This window comes from Dermacentor albipictus, unplaced genomic scaffold (assembly GCF_038994185.2).
Source record: "Dermacentor albipictus isolate Rhodes 1998 colony unplaced genomic scaffold, USDA_Dalb.pri_finalv2 scaffold_21, whole genome shotgun sequence".
Lineage (NCBI taxonomy): Eukaryota > Metazoa > Arthropoda > Arachnida > Ixodida > Ixodidae > Dermacentor > Dermacentor albipictus.
The window spans coordinates 2,186,507-2,213,036 of record NW_027225575.1 but is presented as its reverse complement, the minus strand read 5'-3'; the positions used below and the strand labels follow the sequence as shown (position 1 = coordinate 2,213,036).

At 44.8% G+C, this 26,530-nt stretch overlaps 1 protein-coding gene and 1 pseudogene across 5 annotated transcripts in view; one reads left to right on the top strand and one right to left on the bottom strand.

Annotated features, from left to right (window-relative positions):
• LOC135902230 (zinc finger protein 354A-like) overlaps positions 1–26,530 on the bottom strand; it is a 77,542-nt gene that overhangs the window by 42,177 nt on the left and 8,835 nt on the right. For 2 of the 5 annotated variants that reach the window (XM_070529397.1, XM_070529398.1), the window contains 2 exons: positions 25,213–25,659; positions 24,399–24,652 (listed from right to left, as the gene is read on the bottom strand). In XM_070529397.1, coding sequence (XP_070385498.1) covers positions 24,399–24,652; positions 25,213–25,399 — 441 coding nt within the window. In that variant the 5' untranslated portion in view covers positions 25,400–25,659. Of the gene's footprint in view, positions 1–24,398; positions 24,653–25,212; positions 25,660–26,530 lie in introns of those variants that run through there. The other 3 variants (XM_070529399.1, XM_070529400.1, XR_011509835.1) reach the window with 3 other exon arrangements.
• Positions 12,401–13,751, top strand: LOC139052313 (piggyBac transposable element-derived protein 4-like; annotated as a pseudogene).

Genomic DNA, 26,530 nt, shown 5'->3' with positions numbered 1-26,530 from the left:
CTGCCAGTTGCGCACACCAGTGCACACAAATCTAGGAGGCTACAGAGCCCGGTTTCCTTGCATCCAGAGGGCACTAACCTCCACGCATCCGCAGCCCACGCAAGAGGTCACATTTCCACCAGAAAGCTCGTCTTCGTGCATAGCGTTTGTCGCCAGCATTTCCTGGTAAGCATTACACTTAAATAAGCTGCAGTTGCCGGGAGGCATGAGAAGCAGTCGGGGATCTGTGAATGCTATCGCATTCCGCTCAAAGGCGAAGCTTAGATGTCCTCCAATTTTTTTCTTTTTTTTTTGTGTCATTGTGCACAAACAGCTAATATTTAAGTTTACTTAGCTGACATATATTAACTTACCTATTCGATAAGGCGGCAATGCAAAATTGTGGAGGACGTCAAGAAATCATCAATGTAGCACATAAATAACCTAGTTCTTCTTGTGCCTGCCCGAAGCTGCTGCTGACCGAAGCGACAAAAACCACAAAGCGACTCTTGGGCAGCTCAGCTTCATGTCAGCGTGCTACGATTTGCTCAACGCTTCGCATTACGTGCATGTCAACTACAACCAAGCGGCAAATTTTTTTGTGACTTCAGGTGGTACATTTATTCTCTCGTTTTTCGCCAAAATGCATGAACGAGGTTATGCTGTACATACACTCCAGTTGATACAAAAAACATACTACGGACACATGAAGGGCAAAGTGCTACTGATGAGTTTCCAGAAAACCGCAGCAATATGCCTCCATCCTTTTTCTTGACAGCAAATTCAACACTTTTGAGCATGAAATAGATATATGTACAAATAGTAAATAACAAATATCAAACAATCAAACGCAGACACATAATCACAGTATTTACTCTGGTATAATTAGGTACCACACCTGTACCGACTAGAGCAAGGAACCCTAATTATCAGGGAAAAAACATCACTTTTAAAGGGACCTGAAAGCATTTTGACGATTTTTTACAAACGTGCTCAGTCATTAGAGTAGGTCCTTCTGATGATTAATTGATGCATCTAAGTGCTGTGCATAAAACGCGTAACTTATTATAAGGTTTTAAAAACGCAAGTCGCTGCCAATTGCAGCACACTGATCGACGGAATTTTAACCCGCCCCAACCCATAATGACGCAAATCACCCAACTGACATCAGTGGGGCGAGCTATCCGATTGGCTGCCCAGGGCGCGTGATCGATCATTTTTCCAACTTTGTGGTAAACAATTGAAGTTATAATAGTTGGAATGTTAGTTAATTTGTTTTTATAAAAAGACAGTAACATAAAACGAATGCACAACAACAATTTTTCAGTATACTTGAGCACTTCCGGCACACAGCGAGTGTTATCTGCTTGTGTTACAACGTGCTCCATCTTTGACGAGAGCTCCGCTGTCAGTGTTGGTCTGCCTTTTCGCGAGCACGACGAGTCACCATCATTGCGTTATGGGCTGTGGACGTAGCAACTGAAAATATGTCAAGCGGCGACATCGTGTCCCTCTGCAAGGCAGCAGACGAGTGGAGTGGCTGCAGCGCATCGGACTATCGGTATCCGATCAGCACCAGGATTTGAATAGTAAAAAGAGCACACTGTACAACTTGAATGTTTTTTTGTTTCTCCTGTTACAAGCTAGACAGCTCCGAGAAGACAGACATATCGAATAGATAAAGTCGATTTCCGTATTTACGTTTACCGGTGATTGTTGTCGTCGTCGGGGCCGTCAGGGGAATTTGGCAAGTCTGTTGGTGGCGAATTGTTGCTGCTGTCATCAGCGTGGAGTGGATTGCGAAAAGGTGTGTCACTATATGGGTCAGCACCCATCTCCTTGCTCATCCGGCGCAACAGCTCCTCAAGCTCTGGGTCCATGATGCAAATGACCATAAACAGAACGACTGCAACGCACGTTGCTTGGATAGCTCTCGCAGGTGATCGACGGCTAAGTGGCTAGCGGAGAGGTTTTGCGTGGGCGGGCTCCAAAACCACTGGAAGTGGACGACGTGACGCCACATTGTGACGCAGAACTAGTGAAGCTGGAGCTTAGCCCTGATCGCTTGGCGAACGAGTTGAGGAGGAAAAGCATGGCTAAGGGGGAGGGTAACTTGTAATCGCTTGTAGCTCCCTTAATACTTAACCCTTCACTGAAATTCTGGTGCGAATGTTCTACTTAAGCTGTACCCTACACGCCTACAAAATTTATCCGAACCGTTGCAGGGGCCCGTTAAACACAAGATGACACAATGTCCATAAAAGAATGGCACGTATAGCCTCTCCACATCTTCAGAGCCTAGTTGCAATCAAGCTTTCCAAGAACGAATGACAGCTGTGCGAGTATATATCCCACATGAAAATGGGCTCTGAATTTCCCGCTGGAAATGGTCTTCCCAGCCAGGTTTTCAACTGGAATCAGCCCTTCCAGCTGGAAATTTTTCAGAGCCAGCTGAAAATAGCTGGAAATAGCACTTTCCAGCTGGAAGTGGTATCCACCACAGCTGGTCTTCCAGCTGGAAGTTTTCAAGCTACAGCTGGAAACAACTGGATACAGCATTCTTCAGCTGCAAACAACTGGATAGAGCATTTTCCAGCTCGAAGTAGAATCTACCGACTGGAAAGTGACAAGCATATAAGTGCAAAAGCTTCCCACTTGCACTAAGACATTTTTTGTATCTGCAACATGCCCATATTTAGTCCTAGGTGGTGTTTGTATTGAAACGAAGAGTTTTTACTCTTGCAGCAGCAAAAAAATTTTATTTTTCTTTGTTGGTGTTGCGACAGCAATCGTAGTTAATTACATGAACTGCATGGAAATCCTCATCCCTCAGCGTACCTTTGATTCCGAACAGGCCCGATCGGGATCAATTGCAATCGAAAGTGCCCTGGGTGATCGAGTTGCCAAAAAAAAAAAAACATATCGCCAGGAAAAACCACCACTTTTATTGAACCTTACTTGTAGTAGAAAAAAGCGATGCGCTCCTGATCGACACTGTGTTATTATCTTGCTACACTGTCGACGTCGTCTAGCGAGGAGCTCGCCCGATTGGTCATGATGAGCCGTTGCGCAAACGGCTAGTGTTTACAGCATAGCAATTCCTTCCCTAGCAAAAAAGAGCCCTAACATGTGGCACCTTCAGCAGCTATCAGGCTGCAATGACCACTGCTCCTATCGTTTCCTTCCTGCATGACACCGCTATAATCGCCGCCATTTTTTTTTTTAATGCTTAGTAGCTTCATCCTTGTATCTTGTCTTGACGTGTTCTTTTGACACTAATAATATTAGGCTGGTATTACAATATCATTAGTTTGCAGAAAAGCTCATATTTTTATTCACAGCAAACACCAGTATCAGAGATGCAGGCCGAATATATAAAATCTGACGACGCCACAGTGGCCCCAGTTTCATACAGCACATGGCAGCAACTGTCACGGCAAGGCAGTGAGACAATGTGAGACTCTCGGGTGCGCGTTAGTGATTGATCTACGAGTTTTTACGAGGAACCTGCATGATCTTACGCATTAAGTAATTATTTTTGGACAGTTTATTCTCTGGACGTCGTTACATGTACAGGCAAGTGGGTGTCAACGGTTTTTATTGTTGTAATTTGTGGTGTAACCTGTGCGAATCAAACAGCACCGTTTCCTCCAGGCCTGATTCTACCATTTCGAGCTAACTATTTCACTTGTTTATGGTTTGAACATAATTAATGTTTATTTTTATCCTGAATGTTGGCACGCTCAAGCATGATATCATAGGTCCGTGCCGTACGTGATGTTCGTATACAGGATGATCATCATGTTTTACGGAATTAGTAGAATTCACCTGTGGCAGCTAGCATCATTCTTGTCGCTGAGCTGAATTATTCGAACAGGCGGATATTATTAGCATGCGAAATCAAAACACATCTTCAAGTAATTATCAAAAATTGACAAATTAACTTCGTAACTGATTACCTTGCTGCACATATTGCATTTAACGAATTGTAGTCTGTCAGTTTGCAAAATGCATCCACTTTAAGTGAATTTCCAGAATTGCACCAGTTTCGAGATATTACTTTCTAAAGTGAGAGATGAAATAAATGGGCGTTCCAGTTACTTTTGTGCTCCAATGCATAAAAGAGCGTTTTTGATAAGAAAGTAAGTAGATCAACAGTGCACATTTATAGTGAGTTTGATGACACATATCTCCAACTGGCGTCATTCTGGAAGTCCAAGTGGATACGCCTGGCAATCTCATCGGCTACAATTCATAGATGGCGATATGTGCCGTAATGTAATAAATTAGGCAGTTATTTCATTTTTTACAATTAGTTGAATATGTGTTTCGATTTTTCGTGCAAGTAATCTCTGCCTCTCTGAAGGGTCCAGCTCAAAGACTAGAATTATGGCATCTTCAACAGGCAATTTTTAAGAATAGTATAAAAATTAAAAAATTATCCTGTATATGCGAAGTGCTTGCCAGTTTGCGTAGGCCCCTTTGGCCTCCAACAGTTGACTTGGAAACAGTGCCGTGCAGTGTTTGTTGAGCCCAATGTTGCGCGCATGCGCCTGTGAAATACTACCAGTGTGTGTCAATCTGCCCAACACAACATAAGCACACTTATGGCGTGCTTCCTCTGCAAGTGTGTGTTCACAAACACGTTGCCTTGAATGGCAGGCATTTAAATTGGTGCAAAACAATGCTGACATAAAAAGACTGGCCCTCAAGCTCCTGCGTTACTCAGCAGATAAATGCTTCTTAGGAGGCCGGCGAGTTACATCACACGCCTAGATCAAAATACAAGCGAGCTCATTTGAATTCTATTTAGACTAAAGCCACAGTCAATGGCGCTAAGCAATTTAACAATCACTGCATCGCTTCTGAAGCTCAGGTTGAGAGCCTTGTGCCACATAAATTGTAGAAGGGGCTGTGTGATGGAGGTACACTTCATCACATCGAGGGTCATTCCACGCTAAATCAACCAGTGTTTTTTCGACCATCACAGATACAGCTGCAAAAATTTCCACATGTTAGAGTTCAAAACGCATCCTCCATGTTTATTTTTCCTAGCCAAAAATTTTGTAGAATTTTGAGGACAATTTTTTTTTCCTGCAAAGCTGCGCTAGACGGCATCAATCAATTTTTTCTCAAAGACACATTGTATGATCCACTCCTTCAAATTGCGTTTATGGCAACTAAAAGATGCAATGTGACTGCGAAAATTCCCAATTTTATAAATATTTGAATACTTCAATTGGTTCTGGCACTAACAAAAGCGTGTAAAATTGCAAAGTTTAAGTTTTTCTCGGAACGTAGAAAAACCTGGAAGTCACATATAAAATATATACCGGTAGCCTAGTCAACATAGTACAGCTGAGCAATATTTAAACTATTAAAGGTTTAGCAGTTCACGTGGAAAAAAATTGTAAAGTTCCATTTGTTTGCAAAAAGCTCCATATGCAAGGTAAAACAAGGTGCCTTGGTGGTTGGCCTAAAACTATATGCATTACATCATTAGATAGCCCTACGTGTCTACTATGCATGTGGGAAGTTATAAAAAAGTATTTTTTAACTCTTTCTTTACCGCGCCATAGAGCATCGATCACTATGGATCGATGGTTATAATGCCCCGCCAAAAATAAAACTCCGCGCCTACGGACGTGTGGCGCCATCTGGCCTGTAATAGAAGAACTACTGCGCACTTTCTATATTTGCGTTTTAGCGAGGAGGCTCCTGCGAGAAAAAAAAAAAAAAGCAGCGGAGAAGGTAGCGCAGAGCTTTCGCAACATGCCGCCGAAAACACACCACGCTTCTCAACAGTTTTGCTAGTCCTATTTTTATTTAGCTAATCAGATCAGGCAGATGTCCTTTTCTTCACCAGGGCCAGGGGCCTTCCCCTGGCCCGCTTCTATTCCTCCGCAGGAGTTACCTGTGGATCTGTTTCTACGCAACGGCATCACATCAGTTCCTGTGGCTCTTGTCCCAACCAATAACGGAGTCATACGGATGAAGAATCCGAAAGCGATTCAGGCGGAATTGCAATCGGCGACGGCCCATTTCCAGAACATCTCTGAGGTCCGCCAGTTTGGCAGAGGTGGAGTCCTCTGCTTTTCGGCAGACCAGTCCTGTGTACATGACCTGTTAAAGTGTTCGCTGTTTGCCGCCAATCCGGTGAGCGCATTTATTCCTCCCCACTTGGCATGTGTGAAAGGGCTTGTCTGCGGCGTCGACGTGAACATGACACCGACAGAGGTATTACAGATGCTTTCACCCGCGGGTGTAATTTCAGTTTATCGGTGTGGACGTACGGTCGAGAAAAACAGGATCCCTACTGAGTCGATCATAGCCACATTTGCAGGGACAATTCGACCCTCAGAGATAAAGGCATGGCCTCTAATCTACAGAGTGGAACCTCTGTCCCCTCGTCCCCTCCAATGTGTGAAATGCTGGCACTACGGACACACGTTAAAAGGATGTAGATCTGCTTCCAGATGCCGAATTTGTGGTGAAGAGCACAATGCTAGCGAATGCAAAAGCAAGGAAGAAAGGTGCTGCCTCTGCAATGACGCGCACCCTGCAGATTATTCTAATTGCTCAGCAAAGGCACGGGAAATGGGAATTCTGGAAATCATTGAACGAAGACGTCCGCGTAGAGAAGCCGTAGCGGAAATTCATTCTAGGACACAGGGATACGCCGGCGTCACAGCCCGCCAGGTGACAGCAACGGATGCGTCTCTTTCAATTTCTATTGCTAATGCCATCGAAAGGGCAATGGAAAAATCTATGGAGCGCCTAGCTGGAAACCTTTGTGAGTCCCTCACACAAATTCTAACTAGCCAAATGGCGCAGATATTCGCAACAACAAACGCAGTTGGTATAACTTCGCGAATTACTGAGTGTCCACCTACTTCAAACGAGGACGTAACCGCCAATTACACGTCGCAAGATGCCCAAATTGTAATCACACCAGTCGATGTTAACCAGACCCAATGCACAGGCTCCAACGATAATACAGAGGGCGCAGATGAAATGGACATGGATTCTCGATCGTTAAAACGATGTAGGTCCCCTTTGTCTAAAAAAGCTACGACTCTAACTCGGGCAAAGACAAAAAAGTATCAGAAAGACAGCCTTACCAAGGAAGATTTCTTAAAGGAAAACATTTTAGGTAAGGCAGTTACTGAGTCCATACTTACGCAACCATAGGTCTCCTCAAAATTATTCATTGTAATTGCCGATCAATTTACTCAGCAGTAACAGATTTATTGTATCTATCATCGAAATTCTCCTCGGATATCATTGCTTTGCAAGAAACATGGCTTTCAGTACATCAAAGTTTTCAATTGACGAACTATCGATCTTTCTGACTGGACTGTCCATCGAAGGGCGGAGGTTTAGCTTTCTTTATCAATAACAGAATTAGCCTTAAAGCAAAGATTTCATATAAACATATGTCCCCCGAAAGTGAAATTCTCGCATTAGATATAACGATACCAGGGTGTCTACCTTTCTCGTTAGTAAACGCATACTTTCCTGCGGGTGTACAGAACACTCGATGTTTGAATTCAGCAGTGACTTCATAGTGTAAGGACAAAATTCTGGTTGGAGATTTCAACTCCCATCACACGTGCTGGGGCTTTCGAACTGACCAATGTGGCAAACGCTTGTGGGATTGGACAATAGATAATAATCTGTCTTGTCTGAACTCTAGAATTTCTACATATATTTGTAAACAGTCCCGCTCCGCATTGGATTTAAGTTTCGTAAGTTCGTCCTTTACTAACTCATCCTGGACAGCCTTGGACTGTGAAACCAACAGTGACCACTTCCAATAATGGTTGAAATTGCTTGCCTGATTATGCCATCGTGCTCCCAGGTACGCGTATTTGTAGATTATAATAAATTTACATCCGATCTTAAGGTACATTTGGCTTCTCATTCCGAAGAGCACGAAGACACCAAGGCTATGAAACTTTGTGCGGTAATTAAAAGAACATACAAAAAGGCTGAATTCAGTGTTACATCTGCAAAGCAAACATCTTACAACCCTTGGTGGAATACAGACTGCACATGAGACCACCGACGCCGACAGGCAGCTTGGAAGCAGCTCCTCTACAACCAGTGCCCCAAAAATTGGTTTGATTACAAGTTTCAAGCTGCAGTCTTTAAACGTACAGTTGCTAAAGCTAAAGAGGATTATGATAGGAAACACTATGATTTCCTTTCCAAATCTAAAAACAAAAAATCGTTGTTTAGATATATGAGATATCGGAAACTTCTGCCATCGCCAGCTAATATTGATTATGTCAATCTGTCTCCCGATGAAATGAGAATATCTCTTGAACTCCTGGCTAAAGGCTTGGAGAGTAGATTCACGTCATCGATGTCGTACAATTTGCAAAAAGTAGCCCCATCCTTAGTGTATACTGAAGTTACATTGCCTGAATTATCCCAAGTGATTCGAAACTTACCTTTGTCAGCCCCTGGTCCTGATGGAATTACCGTGCACATGATAGAAATTTTATTTGATCTATCTCCTGGAGACCTTCTAAACGTTGTAAACTATTCCTTACACAAAGCCTGGATACGTAACGATTGGAAAGTAGCTAAAGTAATCCCGATACCTAAAAAACAAGGACTAGGTTATAACACAGAAAACATCAGACCTATTTCTCTTACTTCTTATATGGTCAAACTCATATAGAGGGTATTACACTGCCGAATTACTATCTGGATGACGGATAATTTATTATTAAGTCCAAATCAAATAGGCTTTAGAGCTAATTGCTCAATATGGTGTGCCCATGCTGATTTAGAGAGCCGCATCCAACTTGCCCGGAAAAGGAGAGAATATTTTGCTTTGATGAAATTAGATATAGCTAAAGCTTATGACAGCGTCGAACATTCAATTCTACTGGATATTCTGCAGCATCGTAATTTCCCCAATTATATAACCGCGTGGGTGGCAGAATTTTTGCGATCAAGAGAATTTTATTGCTTCAAGGACGGATGTTCTTCGTCTAAATTCAGACAAACTCGCGGAGTTCCCCAAGGATCTGTCCTTTCCCCAATATTATTTAATATATTAATGAGCTCTATCCCCACTTGTCAGGACGTGCACGTTTACGTGTATGCAGATGACATTGCATTTTTTGCTGCCGACACTGACATTAACACATTATACCAAAAATTACAAAGATATATGAGCATGCTAGAAGTACGGCTTCAGACAATTTGTATGTCATTAAACGTAAGCAAAAGCGCCATTTTAGTGTTCTCGGTCATAGATCCGGTTTCAATTTCTATAACTTATAAGCAAAAACCCATTCCACAGGTTGAGCCTCTAAAATATTTGGGAATCACATATAATGGAAAACTCAACTGGAGTCCAAACATAGAGAGTGTAGCAGGTAAGGCACAACGTGCTTTAGGTATTCCGCGCAGAATGAGTAACCGGAAATATTGACTACGTAGGGATTCATTGTTGATGATTTATAAAATGTATGTGCGCCCCATTTTGGAATTTGGGTGTGTCTTGTTCTCAGGCGGCCCTGCTTATAAAATAAAGCCTCTGGTTCTTTTGGAGCGTGAGGCCCTACGCCTGTGTCTGGGACTCCCCAGGTTTGTGGCTATTAATGTTATCTACCAAGAAGCGCGCCTTCCAACAATGCCCTGCAGATTTCGCATCTTAACAGTTCGAACATTCCTGAAATTTTACAGCTTGCCGCTTAGACGATCTGAATACGCATTCATTAATGATCTAAATTCCTTCTTCCTTGCTCATTGGCCTCGATTTCACACTCCACAGATCATATTTGTTCAAAAACAATCAGATAGCCTGAATGTGAACATTCGAGAGGTAATTCCGTCAACCAAATCACATCAGAATATTAAGATAAATTTTGATGACATTTTCCCCCCAAACTCTAAGTTTCAATCTGCCACTTTTTAAAATATCCTGTTGCAAGATTACCTAGCACACGTGCAAACAAATAACATAATAGCTACAGACGCTTCAGTGAACAACGAAAAGGCGGCCGTAGGCATCTTCTCGCTTCCGCTTGGCTGGTCATTCTCCCTGAGACTGCCAGACTTCACACCTGTTTTTGAAGCCGAGCTTTTAGCAATTCTTTTAGCGCTTCGGAAACTCTTGTCGAACTCAATAAGTGCGGTTATTATAACAGATTCCCTTTCGGTCTGTGCTTCGCTTACGGCTTCACCCAATTCGCCACCAATAAAGACGTTTCTAACATTAGTTCCTCCGCAGTTGAATTCTCTAAAACTATTAAGGCGGAACCGCATGGCGCGATTTCAAGCGCGATTGACGCGCGGATGGTGGGACGCGCGCGTCATTTTGACGCGTGCCCAGCAGGATCCATCACGAAATCGCACCGCCGCGTGTTGCTGCTCGGAGTAGAAAAAAACGCGTCGCGCGCGCGTGTCCACCAATCAGAGTTCAGGTAAGTCACGTGGCATTTGGTCACATGACATTTTGGTTATTTTTTTGCCACCAGATGGCCCTAGTCTCTGCGCATCTCGATGGAACCTCCTTGGCAGAACTTTTATTTTATTCTCGGCAGAACTGGCGTGCGCGTCAAGGAAAACATGTGCTACCGTGATTTCGTTCGCGCATCGTGTTGGTTCGCGCATCGTGTTCACCTAAAATGAACAAGGAACCTTCAACGAGGCCCTAATAACTAAAGTGGAGAATCGTCGCGTCTCATCGCTAATACTGGCAAGACAATTTGCTAATAATACCAGTGTATGGTTCTCGCTCTCTTCTCAACCAGGCAGCCCGCACCCACATGCACCTACTGACCCGCACTTTTCTTGCTTCAATATCAGCATCCCCCTTAATAGTAGCAGTCGCCTCTTCTGCTCGGTAGTAAGCGGCCGACCCTCCTTTTTATATGTGAAGTTGTAAACAAGCAGCGGCTTCTCAGCATGCGGAAGGTACATAGTCGCAGTTTCGCAGACAATATTGGTGCTTGAAATTAAGCTTGATAAATACACCTCGGAAAGAAATGTCGCTGTCTAATTACACTCAGATTATTTTTATTGTAGTGTTCTGTAAGTTTAAGGGCATATTATATATGCGGTAACAGAGACAATACATGTCGTTGAGAGTTATGTTGTCTGGCAACCCGGAAAACGCGGCGCGAACGCGCCGCTCCTTTTTTTTCGTACGGGTGCTCGCGCGTCGGCGGCAACGCGGGCGTTTGCCGCCCGTCGCGTTTTTCGCTCGCGAAAAACGCGCCATGCGGTTCCAGCTTTATGGGTACCTGGACATTGTGGCTTACATTTAAATGAAATGGCAGACGCATTAGCGCAAGCATCCCTGAGTGGACCTATAATGCCGGTTCTTCCTTTGGTGGCTCACATAACAGCAATCAGATATACAAAATATTCAATTCATAGAGATGTCAGTGAATCAATAACAACATGGACAGAATATCAGCACCTCAAATTTCCGTGGAAAATCCAGTGGTGTCCATCAAGACAATCAGAAGTAGCGGTCACGAGATTATGCTGCCGTGTCCCTCCATTAAACCTATATTTACACAGGACTGGTCTGACGCTATCACCTCTGTGTCCACACTGCCAAGAAACAGAATCACTAGATCATTATTTTTTGGTATGTCGACGATACAAATTGTTAAGAAAAAGACATCTAGAACTTCCGTTCGCAAAATTAGGGTTAATGTTATCACCAGAAATCATACTATCTTTCGGTGCGTCAGTTATAGGGGTCAGCCACAGGGCCGTATTTGATGCCGTTTGCAGTTACATACAGTCAACAAAACGAATAACTTTTTAGCTTTTGTCTTGCATTTTATTTGTTTTTGTATGTTTTCTTATCTCTCTTTCGGTATATATATATTTTTTATCATCGAATAAGTGGCACTTCAAAAAGAATAGGGTGAACGTTTCAGCACGCAATTCTTGGCCAATCCCCCAGTGTGGGTATGAGCCATAACATGAGGCCATCATCATCATCATAGTGATTCCGCTGCTTCTGATGCTAATATTATCGATATGAGCAGTAGTGAAGAGTCCGTAGAGGACATTGGATCATCGGATTTCGACTCCAACAGTGATGATTCGTCTACGCAGCCCCAGCCCGGACCTTCAACTAGCGTGGCAAGGTAAGCATAGTTTCGGATGTCAGTGTTGTTGTTATACGATGCGCATGCTTTGTTAATGACGACACCTGTTTACGTTTTTCTTTAGGGTGTCAACTACATAGGGAGGCGATATTTTGCCAAACACGCCGTGCCGAGTCAGGTTTTCACCGAATCGCGCACCTGGCGTACACCTGGACGTGACGCGCCGGAGTGAGACGCGGAGGTTTCTTGGTGCACTGGACATGTTTATGATGTTTTTTACCGCTGACATGATTTCCACTTTCTGTGCACACACGAACAAGTATGCGTGGATGAAAATTTTTGAGAAGCCCAGCTATGCTCAGCCAGATGGCTCCTGGCTAGAGGTCACGCCCCCTGAGATGTTGCGCTTCATTGCGCTGTTGATTTACATGGGCATCGTGCAACTTCCTAGACTCCACTTGTATTGGAACACCGGAACAATCTACGGCGGTCTACTCCCAGGGAAGATCATGAGCAGGAAGCGTTTCTTCTCCCTGCTTGCTTTTTTGCATGTCTCGGACCCTGAGGATGACAGTGCTGCTTCAGCTGGCAAACTGCGGAAGGTACTCCCACTACTTCGAGAGATCAACGAGGCGTCGGCACGATTTTTTCAGCCACGGGAAGCCATTTCAGTCGATGAAAGAATGGTGAAATCTAAAGCACGCTCGGGAATCGGGCAATATATTCGGGACAAGGTGACGAAGTGGGGATACAAATTGTGGGTTTTAGCCGAGTCAGAAACTGGATACACCTTACAGTTCTTCGTTTACACGGGCAAGCGGGAGACACCGGGACCGCATGGATTGGCTTTTGATGTAAACCTTGTGATAAATATTTAGGACGGATACAAAATTTACATGGACAGATTTCATACTTCGAAGCACCTTTTCGAACACCTCCTTCAGTGCAAAACGCTGGCATGTGGAACAACGAGAAAAGATCGTCGAGGCTTCCCTGGCCATCTGAAAGATGCAAAATGGGAAAAGAAGGCTGAACGTGGAGACATTCATTGGATTAGAGAAGGAAACGTCTTGTTTTTTCTGTGGAAGGACCGTAAGGCTGTAAGTCTTATGAGCACCATTCATACAGCCAACGAACATGTGCCTGCAAAGCGACGTACAAAAGTGGGCAACAAGTGGAGTGAGAGGACCATAAGAAAGCCCTTGTTGGTACATGAGTACAATGCAGGTATGCTGGGCGTTGACAAATCTGACCAGATCATTGGAACATACAACGTGCTTCGTAAATGTGTGCGCTGGTGGAAAACACTCTTTTTTTTACTGCATAGATATTGCTTGTGTAAATAGTTTTATTCTATTTCAAGAGCATCGGAAAGGGCACCCTGCTATTGCTGAGCTACGTCTGAGTGCCCGCTTTGCCCAGCTTTCTTTCCGAGAAATGCTCATCAAGCAAATTTTGAATCTTGATGATGATCAACCGGCCAGCATCTCTTATCTGCCACCTGACTGGGTTCGCCACAAGCCTGAGAAGGTTGACAACCGAAGGAACTGTAAGCAGTGCTATGAGAAAACCAAAAAAGAAGTGAAGACAAATGTTTTTTGCAGCACCTGTGAAGCGCACCTTTGTTTCACGACTATGCGTAACTGTTTCGCCGATTGGCACATGCGTCATGGGCGCTGAGTTCAAAGGTCGCTTGAAAATATACTTTTTTACATAGAGTGCTCAGATTTTCAGGAAGTGTACCTGTGTTCACGGACAATCATTTGTGTATCCCAGTTTTTTTTTCTTCTATGTGTGGTAAAGTGTAGCGTCAATTTTGTGTCTTCGCATGTACCGTAAAAACCCGCGTATAGTACGAGGTTTTTTTCCTGTTATTAGCGTCCCAAATTTCCGCCTCGTACTATATATGGATCTGGACAAAAATTTCAAAGTTCGCCTCGAAGTTTTGGTTTCGTTATTGCTCTGTGGCTACGGCTTGGCTTCGTGATATCTGCATGGCTACGACATGGCTTTGTTATTGCTGCCTGGCTACGGCTTGCCTTCGCTATTGCAGCATGGCTACGGCATCGTTTCTTTCTTTGTTGAGTGCAGACCTTGGCAGTTCATGTGTTAACTGCGCTGAGCGAAGTGCATCGTTTTTAGTGAAGGAGCACGATGTCGGGGGCACGGAAGCAGTACTCGGCAGCTTTCAAGCGAAATGTGATTTTAGCAGCAGAGGAAATCGGCAACAGTGCGGCCGGGAGGCAGTTTGGCGTCACCGAGGGAAGCATCCGCTGATGGCGACGGCAAAAAGAAGCACTTTTCGAGTGCAGCAGAACGCGAAGAAGCTTTCGCAGCCCGAAGAATGGGACATTCCCGGAAATTGAACTCAAACTGATGGAATTCGTCCGAGAACAACGAGCCGCGCATCTTGCTGAGAGCGTGGAGCTCATGCAGGCAAAAGCTATTGAGCTTGCGAGAGAAAAACGGCCAACGAGCTCCACCTTCAAAGCAAGCAAGCAAGCATTGGATTTATCGGTATATGTGCCGTGCAGGATTTTCATTGCGCCCGAGAACTTCAATTTCGCAAAAGCTGCCGGAATCGTTTGAAGAGTTACTGGTGGCTTTCCAGCGCCACGTTATTTCGTTGCGCAAGTTGAACTTTCAGCTAGGGCAAATCGACAATGCTGACCAAACACCAGTTTATCTGGACATGCCATCACCCCTCACCGTGCACGAAAAGGGCTCGAAGCAAGTTTGTGTCCGGTCCACTGGGAACGAGAAGACGCGTGTTACCGTCATGTTGTCATGCACGGCAGACGGCCACAAGCTCCCGCCCTATGTCGTCTTCAAGCGCAAGACAATGCTGAAAGGTGAGCTGCCGAAAAATGTCAGCGTTAAATGCCATGAGAAAGGGTGGATGAATGGGAGTCTTGTGCTCGACTGGATAAAGTCCGTTTGGTGTAGGCGGCCCGGTGCACTGTTGTCGTTCCCGTCCATCCTCGTGCTGGACGTGTTTCGTGGCCATTTGGCCGACTCGGTGAAGAAGCTGTTGCGTGATTGTAATACTGAACTCGTCGTTATCCTGGGTGGGATGACGTCTCAGCTGCAGCCTCTAGATGTTTGCGTCAACAAGCCTTTCAAGGACGCGGTGAAGCGGTGCTACGCAGAGTGGATGCGGTCAGGTGAACCTGCAGTGACGCCGACTGGGCGGCTGAAGCGGGCATCGCCAGCCACGCTGTGCAAGTGGATCGTGGACGCATGGGCGAGCATCCCAGAAGACCTTGTGCGTGGCGCTTTCAAGAAGTGCGGGATCTGGAACGCGCTCGATGGCACCGAGGACGAGTACCTCTGGGAGGATATGCCAGACAAGGAATTGTCCGATGAAGGCGCAGCGGAGGACGACAGTGAATGAAGTGCTGAGTCCGATTTAAATAAATGTTTTCCCCGAGTTTCTCTCACTCGTATTATACGCGGGTAAAACTTTTTTTTCCATTTCTCATCCCAGAAATTTCACCTCGTATTATATTTGGGTTCGTATTATACGCGGGTTTTTACGGTATTAACGCAAGAAGCCTTCTCAATAAGTTGTCAGACTTCATCTCTCTAGTAACTGCTCATTCCCCCCATATTATAGGCATTACGGAAACATGGCTACATGACGGCATATTCGACTCTGAAGTTGCGTTAAGTGGATACACGTTGGTAAGAGTTGACAGACCAAATGGTAGAGGCGGCGGTGTAGCCCTCTATATACAGTCCCACCTGAAGTTTTCAATCCTTGAAACCCCATGTGAAATTGAATTGCTTTTGTGCAAGATTCATTTGGAAAGGTCATCCGAGCTAATTGGAGTGTTTTACCGGCCTCCTGGCTCTTGTGGTGATCAAGAAAAGCGAACTGATCACCACAAGAGCCAGGAGGCCGGTAAAACACTCCAATTAGCACGAATGACCTTTCCAAATGAATCTTGCACAAAAGCAATTTTCTTAGCAACATTCTGCATGATTTGAAATCATCAAATATAATACTTATGGGAGATTTCAATGCACCAGGCATTCACTGGCCCTCTCTTACCATTACCGGCTGCGACGTGTCACTCTCAAGAAAATTATTGCGCCTTTCCCTATCACTCGGTCTTAAACAGATTGTCCACGAGAACACCAGGGAAACGGCTGTCCTAGATTTAGTTTTGCTTAGCTCAAGACTTTACGAGGGTGGCTTCCAGTGCTGCGTTACTGACGGGATTTCTGACCACAAAGCCGTACTGTTCTCGGTTTGCTGTATTGTTCCCAAACCGCAGATTGAGTACTGCACTTTTCGTGATTTTAGCCACGCTGATGATGCTGCAATTACCGACACACTCAGCGAATCGTTTGAGAACTTTAATTAATTATCTTTGAACAATGATGTCAATGTTGCCGTAGGGTTTTTTGAGAATAGTGTTGAAACATGTATTAACCAATTTGTTCCCCTGAAGACAAAAAAGAAAAATATTAATTCACCGCAGTTGACAAGAGGACTGCTGCATTTATTGCATCGTGTTTCGCGATGGCGCAATTCTAAAAGAAATGGTAACCCTGACAAAATTGCAGAGTTCAATGATGCCATGAAGAAACTGCGCCAGAAACTAACATCTGCCAAGAATTTCTACCATGCTGTTACTTTGCCAAAATTAATGAAAACAAACCCTCGTATGTTCTGGAAAATGATAATGCCAAGTAACAGCACAACTAACACTTTAGTTGTTAAGGACGTGGCAGTTTCAGATTCACTCACGATTGCTTCCGCTTTTAACACCTATTTTCATTCCGTGTTCACACAGGATAACTCTTCACTTCCACCTTTTAGCTGTGACTCATACCCTCCTATTAAAACATCGTCGTCTCTAGCTCAGGTGTTCTGAACATGATCCTCCATTTAGATACTAAAAAGAGCTCAGCCCAGATGACATACCCAATTCTTTCCTCGTTCACTACTCCCTTTGGACAAGCAGATACCTCTCCGTTATTTTCTGTAAATCATTATCCACCTCCACTATTCCCCAATCCTGGAAGCTTGCAATGGTCATTCCGATATACAAATCCGGTAACGCTCAACTTCTGCAGAACTACAGACCCATTTCATTAACTGCCCACTCATGCAAGTTACTCGAACATATAATTTTTAAACACATCACGGAATTTCTTGAAAGCCACAATATCCTATCCAATTACCAACATGGTTTCCGTCGCGGATATAGCACCACTACCCAACTAATCGAATTCACGCACGATATTTGTCAGTCATTAGATTTAGGCGGACAGATTGACGGCATTTTTGTTAACTTATCCAAAGCTTTCGACACCATCCCACACCCAAAACTCCTCTACAAGCTTAACTCCATTCTAAATAACCCTTCTCTGGTTGGTTGGATACATAGCTTCCTAACCCAGCGTTCTCAGTCTGTGCAATTTAACGGCTCTATTTCCTATCCTGTCAGTGTTTCATCTGGCGTCCCACAAGGTTCTGTTTTAGGCCCGCTTCTTTTCTTATTATATATTAATGACTTGCCGCATTGCGTGTCCGTTAGTATTCGTCTTTACGCTGATGATTGCGTCCTCTATCATAGTATTAACACACCAATGGATCATGATTTACTTAATGACTGCTTTGCAAAATTTTGTAGGTGGTGCAAGGAATGGCAAATGAACATTAATTTCTCTAAAACTGTTTCCATGTCCTTCTCCAGCCGCGTCGCCTCCCGCCGGAGTTGATCGCGGAGGTCACGGCAGCCGTAGCAATGAATAATCGCGCTGCTCCAAGAAGGACGGCGTTGCGGGCGGCTGCAGTGGCGATGACACCAACGCGGAGCACGGAACTGTTGCAAGACTTGAAAAATTGCACATTCTACCAAAGAATGACAGTCACCTCGAGGATCCCGGCTGAAAATTAACTTCCAATTAAACAATATTACTGGATGAGGACTTCGAATTATCGAGCGATTTCTTCTATAGGATTACATGCAAAACTGACGGGACCAGCACTTCACTTCTAATTAACCGAAAATTCCAATTAAGCGGCTTCGAATTATAGGGAGTCGACTGTATCAGCATGTTGTGCGGAATGGCAGATGACTTTTAATTTAAGAAAATCTATTTTGCCAAGAATAAGATGTAAACAAAATACATCACATTTTCCCGACTGGTGACCCACAACTACAGCCAAGCAACACAAGTACCTTGGATTAGTGACTTCAAGTGAGTTTAGATGGGAGGCACCCGTGAACTGCGTTGCATCGTGTCCGCCTTAGATTAAAAGGAGACTCCGATCTGCATCACCTAAAGCAAAGCTCTTAGCCTACAGCACCTTTATTTGACCTATGCTAGAATATGCAAACATACTTTGGTTCCCGACCACAAACAACTTAATTAACAAGTTGGAAGGTGTACAAAGAAAAGTCAGGTTTGTCTACAACAAATTCCATTCGGTCTGTTCAATTCACCCTCAGTATTACCTGAAAGATCTGGACTCTTACTTTAAGTAATCGTGCTAAATTCACAAGCTGTTCCTACTCCTTCATAAGCAGCTGGAGATCGACAGCTCAAGATTTATATCTAAACGCGAAATTAGACTATCGCGCCACAAACATCTACTAACATTACAAGAATACTGTTTCAACACAAGCTGTCTCAGATATTCTTTCTTTCCACAGGCAATTAGAGAATGGAATAGATTACCCGAATGTATAACTAGTAACAATTTGAGTAAATTCTGAGCATTACTTAAAAATCACTTACGTACCACCCACAGTTAAAATGTCTACTTTTCTTTTGTGCCAGCACAATTCTTGAATGTGATCCTTAAGTGCTGTATGCCTGTCCGTAATGTTTTTACTACATGATTTTTGCTCCCTCAACCCCAAACAATATTCTATAAAATCTGTAAGTGCGTATTGACATTTTATTTGCAATTGTTTTTCTCTCTCGTTTTGTTTTGCCCTCCCCATTGGGATTGGCAGTATGTAATAAATAAACAAACTTATGAATCGATTCCTCCATTGTAGTGATGGAAATTGGTATACTGCGTAGGAAAGCTGACTTGCAGTGCTTCAAGGAGCCTAAGAACTTTGCAGGAAACCGTCCAACATGAATTTGCACCCTGGGCAGTTTATTCAGTTATGCTCCACAACTTTACTCCCTAAAATGAAAAACTCCTAAATTCCATTGCTTTTGCAGATGCTTAGAAATTCCCCGACGATTCCAGGTTTTCCAGGTTGGTAGACGCTCCGAGCCATCTCAGTGCAATGGTAATACACTTATGCTTAAACATCACCGTTTTCAACGAAACAGTGTGATGTGCTGAAATTTCTTTTAGCACTCAAGTTTAATTGATTAGGGTTGAGGATTGGGTGAGTTGGTATTGCATTCTAAAACTGGTACAGCACAACACAGAAAGGAAGGAACGGGCCAAGCCGGCCAGATGAAGGAACAGCGCCGTTTCTTCATCTGGCCAGCTGCCCGTTTCTTTCTATGTTGCGTTGTACCAGTTTTAGAATGCAACTTTAATTGAACATTTCTACCTTGCTGGAAACAATGCAATGTGTTTTGGTCAGGAATACTGTCCCATGTTGTCCTTTTACTAAATGCCAGTTTTCACAAAAATATCACTGCCATCAAGGTGCAAGGCAGAGTTAGCTTATGTTCTGCGATTGCTGTTGCCAGTTCTATTGCCTGTCTAAGAAGACTGAGCCCGCATCCCACAGAGTATGCCACTGCTTCTCGAATGAATGCAAGCACTCTGCAATGTTTGAATAGCAGGTGGACCCATTAAATAATATTCGACAAGTGACGATCACTATCATTGCGACTTAATTGAGAGTTGCTTGCCTTTCTGGCCAAAAGCCTGCCCAATAAAGGGGCTCCTGTTTCGAGTCTTCGCTGCCACTACAACGCTTGAGCCGGCAGGGGCTCATTTCATTGTCACGGGACGGATGCCACCACAAAGTTAAACATATACAGCCGATCCCCGACAAACCGAATTGCTGTCTGTATCAAACAGCTGTACAATCGCCTTGGAAATCCCAGGCACCCCACAGCACTGCACTATGCCTGTATCACCACCACAGTAGATGTAATGAATCCAGTACCGTTGCCCTGCAAGTGTGCTACGAGACGAGACATTTAATCTGAAAGGCAGTACTGACAAGACATTGAAGAAAAATGAAAAGGGTGTTTCTCAGTTTCATTTACAGTGCACGTGGCTCGTGCGAACGGTTTACAATCGGCCAGAGCAGCACACCACTATGCTTCAAGAGCACAAGGGACATCCCAGTCCAATATCAATTTCACAGGAATGAGTGGACCACAGTCGACGTTATCACTGAGCTCCTCTGGGAATGCGATGCCAAACCAGAGATGTGTGGCTGCCAGGTGTCTCTTCCCCTCGGCACGGGCTTTCAGATCGTACTTGGGCTTTAACAAAACTAGTGCACGTGCCACACAGCAGGCCTTCACAGAAAGACCGTTGCGGCGTGCAAGACTCACCACACTGCAATTTGCATCATTGCCATTTGTTGGGCGTGTCGGTATATTGAAAGCATATTTAGCGCCAGCAAACAAGGACGGAAGGGAGACGACAACACAATGTGCTAACTTCAACAACTTGATTTTCAGCAAATACACCTATATAACTTATGCACAGTGGCGCCACCTTATACAAATCTTACCCATCCAAAAAAGCCGTTTCCTTATCTAACAGGTCGATTGAAGGGGCACTAACACACGTGTCTCTATTCCACCAGATAGCCTGAGCTTCAATGATCTCTCGCACGTCTTTATCTTTGTGCTTCGCAAGAACCCGGCAGGATTCATACACAGGCGCACAGCCGCATTCTTGACAGTGGGTTGACAGATGACCGTATTGCTTATTTTTCAGTTTGGCAATGTTCCCATAATCGGTCGTTAAGACATCTCCCTGTCTGTCCGATGTATTTTTTCCCACAGGACAACGGAAGCTCATATACAACAGTCTCTATGCATCCCACTGGCGCTTTTCGATGATTCGTAGAGCACCCGGCAGCTGGCTTACGGTATGGGTCTGTCAATCGACATATGTTGTGTTTTGTTGTCGTCTCCCTTCCGTCCTTATTTGCTGGCGCTAAATATGCTTTCAATATACCAACACGCCCAACAAATGGCAATGCTACAATTTATTTCTAGTACATCGGGCTCTTTTCTGTGTTCATCATTAAATCCGTGTTAGTGGCCCCCCTCCTCATCTACACCAATTGCCAAGCTCGGTCACTTTCCTTCTACATTCGCTGCAAACATTTGCCCAACGAAGCCCTGTGGTTGTTTGGTGGTCTTGCTCCTTCCGTTGGCCATGGCATCAGAGTCCTAAAGATAATGAGAAGTGAGTGGCAAAGGCAAGCGAGGGTGGTGAAAGGTTTGCGGAGAGCGACGCTGGACGCTCCAGGGAGAAAACAGGGTGCCTGCAGGAAGTGGACCGACTTCCTCACGATCATCAGTAGCGGCACGGAATTTCTGTGGCAGAGGACCTTACCCGGCCTGCGTGACAGCATCCCTAAGAAGAAACCTACCGGACCTTGTGGCGTCAGGACCTTCGGCGAGGTTAGTCTTCCAGACTACGTTGAAGGTGTTCTTCAACTTGGCCCCAAGTTCGCCGTAGAACCAAGGTTGAGCGCGCCGGAACTTCTAAGCATTGTGCGAAGGATTTCAAGGTGCGCTCCACAAGGTGAAGTGAATCGATGTATCTCCGAAGGGGTCGACGTGGTTTCGCGCAACAAACCGATGGTCTCACGTGTACAGGTTAAGTGCGCAACTTCGTTTTTGAGGCAGAACGGTCTGTGTGTTTTGCCAGCGGACAAGGAAGGTGGCTTTGTTGTCCTCAAGGAAGGTGATTTTAATACGAAAGCCTGCTCTGCGATTGCCTCTGTGTTCGACCAGTGTAGTAATGTATCTCTCAGAAAAATCAGGCTAGAAGCAAAGCATATTTGTAAGAAGGCAGACCTTAGTCAGTTGGTTCGTGAAATTGACAACGCAAAGTCTGGTTGCCTTCAAATTATGTTTAGTGCGAAGACGCACAAACCAGATTACCCATTAAGGGTAATAGTTTCAGAAACAGGATCATGGCAGAAAAAGTTCGCTCTTTTCTTGCAAGATAAGCTGCGAATTCTTAATATTGACGACCCATTTTTGGTTAGGAGCTCTGCAGAAATCGTAGATTTTCTGAAAGAAAATTCTGACAAAAGCTTATCAGCTTGCTCCTTTGACATAAAGGACTTTTACTACTCCTTGCCTCAAAAGAAACTAATAACTTGTGTAGAAGAGTGCATAGACGAGTATGGCGTGGTTTCGTTCCAAAATTCAGCCGGTTTGTCCGTTCAGGGCTTTCTAGATATGCTTAGTTGCTACCTTCACTCTACATATGCAGCATGGAATGACATATTCATTCAAAAGCAAGGGGTTTGCATCGGGTCATGTTTGGCGCCCATACTAAGTGACATTTTTCTAGCTCACCATAACAGAAACCTGTCCCGTACCTTGTCGGAGCACAGGGTGGTTAAAGTTGTCAGATACGTTGATGACTATCTCATTCTTCTTGAACCAGATGCACGTTTTACAGTAGGCGAGCTTTATGAAGTATTTTCTGCAGGCCTTAGCCCACTTACTCTCACGACTGAAGAGCCCTCCATTAACGTGCTGCGCTTCCTAGATATTCAGCTCGAATTCATGGAACGGCACACGTGTTGGGAGTATAAACCTAGAGCTAATAAGCCCCTGTTATCGTATAGGTCAGCCCACTCGAAGCTCGTCAAGAGGAGCACAGCCAACTTATGCTTTGGAAATGCTCTAAAGAAGTCTTGCCACCACAAGATCTATACGAGCCTTATGGATCAATCGAGCAGGTTATCAGCAGCAGGGTTTCCGGAATCGGTGCAAGTTTCGGTCGTCGAGGGGCTGCTAAAAAGGTGCAGGTCAGATAGCACGATTCAGGACACAGCAAATCAAGGGACGGAACGTAGAAGGAAGGTAGCAGTAGTGCCCTACCTGCATAGAACTGCACATAAACTTAAGAAAATGGCTAGCCGGGTGGACACAAAAGTGGTCTTTTCCGCACCAGAAAAGCTGGCAAAAATACGTCGATTGACAGACCCATACCGTAAGCCAGCTGCCGGGCGCTCTACGAATCATCGAAAAGCGCCAGCGGGATGCATAGAGACTGTTGTATACGAGCTTCTGCTGTCCTGTGGGAAAAAATACATTGGACAGACAGGGAGATGTCTTAACGACCGATTACGGGAACATTGCCAAACTGAAAAATAAGCAATACGGTCATATGTCAACCCACTGTCAAGAATGCGGCTGTGCGCCAGTGCATGAATCCTGCCGGGCTCTTGCGAAGCACAAAGATAAAGACGTGCGAGAGATCATTGAAGCTCAGGCTATCTGGCGGAATAGAGACACGTGTGTTAGTGCCCCTTCAATCGACCTGTTAGATAAGGAAACGGCTTTTTTGGATGGGTAAGATTTGGATAAGGTGGCGCCACTGTGCATGGGTTATATAGGTGTATTTGCTGAAAATCAAGTTGTTGAAGTTAGCGCATTGTGTTGTCGTCTCCCTTCCGTCCTTGTTTGCTGGCACTAAATATGCTTGCAATTTGCATGCCTGCACTGAACACAGTTTCACTCGTACTTGCACAGCCACACGCGAGTGGGAATGGATAAGTGTTCTGCAAGCCGAAGGTCACTTCCAAAACTAATGGCACGTGTCGGCAAACTAATGCAGCGGTTGGAGGGATCGAGAGGCGTCGGGGCCCCGAGCGACATGCAAAAAGGAATTGGTAGACTTAGAATGGCCAAGAAACAAGGACGACCGGTTACGGGACGTGGTTACCATCCTGCCGATCGGCCATTTAACGGCACATCGCGTGCACCACAGAATGCATATTCATACAGGCTGATTTGACCCCGTCCCAAATAAGAAAGCAGAACAAGTATTTCCGAAGCGCACGCGAGGCACACTGTGGTTTTGTGTCTTGGCAATGCAAGCTTTTGGCGTTAACGCTGCAGTCACCGTGTCAAAGGCGACTCCACGTTGCGAATGACTTGTGTCATCAGTGTACAAAATAGTAAATAAACTTTTGTGCGGTCGACACGGGCTCGAAGAAGCAAATCGGTAAATTCCCGCTTTTAGCAATTTTACGAAACTGTCCTAGTTGTGCGAAGCTTTCAGGTAAGCTTCAGAGAGGAATGTTTTATCATTCGTACTATCTACTTTGCGACGTCCTTGGAGTTTCATCTGTCCAGGATCGACCGTACCGCACGCAGGAAGCAGAGCACAGGTACCTGCCGATCCCGGAGGTAGGGCATGTGCAGGATGGTGGTCGGGTTCACGTTGTGGGCACTGCGCATGTGGACCACCATGTGGCGGCGCATCTTGAATTCACGGTAGCAGACCGGGCAGAAGACGGGCTTGCCCGCACGTGGCACAGCGCAAGGAGACTCTGCGGCGAAAGGCTCCCCCGAGTCGGCCACGCTCTGCAGGCTCACCGACACCTTTTGCCACGGGAAGTCGTCCGGCGGCACATCCTCCGTGGGCCCTACATGCATCGAGGGCAAGCACGACCAATTCACCGTGGCACTCGCAGCACCTTATCCCGCACTTCTTAATTTCGAGGTTGGGCATCTGATTACGCAACAGAGACAATCAAAAACACCACGTCACAATTTGCTCTTACTGCAGCCCTACATGCACCGCTACACAGCAGCTAATGCAGGCAGCTCACTACATGCGAGCTCTGCACAAGTAAAGCTCGCACTTAAGGTTGTGGAAGTGCATACAACAATGCCTCGTTTTCAGCAGCTGATTATCATCACTTTCATAAACAGATAAAAGCCCCCAAATTGGGAGCAAGTATGAAGAATAGAAAATTAAAAAATTTCAACACAGAACACGGTAGCATATCAAGAATTGAAACTCGTACGACTTAAGCAGCAACTCCGCAATATTGAACCATCAGAATAAATTACTGCCAACCAGTAATTATTGCACCCACAGATAACGAAGCTAGCTCGATCAAAACAATATACACACATTTTGGGAAGATCCAACTGGCAAACACGAGCCACATTATCGATCGGTCACTTTTGCCAAACATACCGTGCAACACACCGTTTCGTTCAAGTGATGCACGCTGGCTTTGCCAATCCCCCGAAGGTGACTTCCCCGATAGTGACCGATCCAGTACATGACTCCCATTTGCAATAGAGGCGATGTCTTGGTTTGACAGAGCCTTGTCCCAAGAAGAAAAGAAAGCACAACTCTCGTTCGTAGTAACGACAGACATCTGGGCAATAAAATAACCGAAACAATTGCCAGGCGGAGGTGAATGCTCGCTTACGTCCCCACCCGAGACACTTGCATTTCAAAGCCAGCAACTACAGACAGGCACGAAATATGACACTGTTCCTCTCGGAGGAGTCCACAAAAATGAAGAACGATGTGCCTGTCGTAAACACAACACCACATTCGCAAGTCCATGGTTGAAGCACATCTTCATCTGTGCTTCCACCTGCCACGGCTTCGTGAAATCAATGAGGACATCACCTGTAAAACACCGAAATGATGAACGATTTATTTTGGCACGTTTGATGGCAAACGCATTCACATGGACAGGCGCAACACACGGGATAGCCACATGCCAGCACTCTGCCGCACAGCGCACCTCGTCACTCAGCAGGTGCAGCAATGTTTCCATCTTCCCAACTATACAAGCAATCTTTTAATCTTTACACACTTGTTAAGGCGTACCTGCCAGCCTGTGAACTTTTAAATTCATAAAACTTCTACGAACACAAAGGGGGAGCATGCTACACAATTTTTGTTACTGAGCACACACTTCTTGTGGGATATCTATGCACTTTGTTAACAATTGCCTTTAGACTTGGCACACAAGCAAACTTGGAACAGTGACCAACAACACTATTTTTAGATCACAGCTACTTTTTCTACAACTGAACTGCAGCCGATTAGACCTACTACAGGATCCTGTCATCATAAACTTGACCGTGCCCTTCTGGTATGCCGCACCTCAACCACCTACCACAAGAGGGCAGCACAGGCATCACCACCACATTTTTTTTTTTCAGCATAAATACAGAAACAACAAATACACATGCTGGAGGCAAAGAAAAAAAGCCACAAAGGCTTGACAGGGCTTGTACTGTTCAAACAACCTCGCAGCTTTCTTGCAACATAAGATCTAATAAAACACATTTTCACCCTTTCAGAGTAAACAAGCTTTGCGTATTCACACACATCATGTCCACCTGCCCAAAAAACAAGAAAATAAAAAGAAAATAAGCGCACATCATTTGAATATAATGATATAAAATGCAGGAGAAACACTTTTTTCTACGAATCCTTTACCCCCAAATCAATAAGAAAATGGAACAGTTTAATTATTCAGCAAATGTAA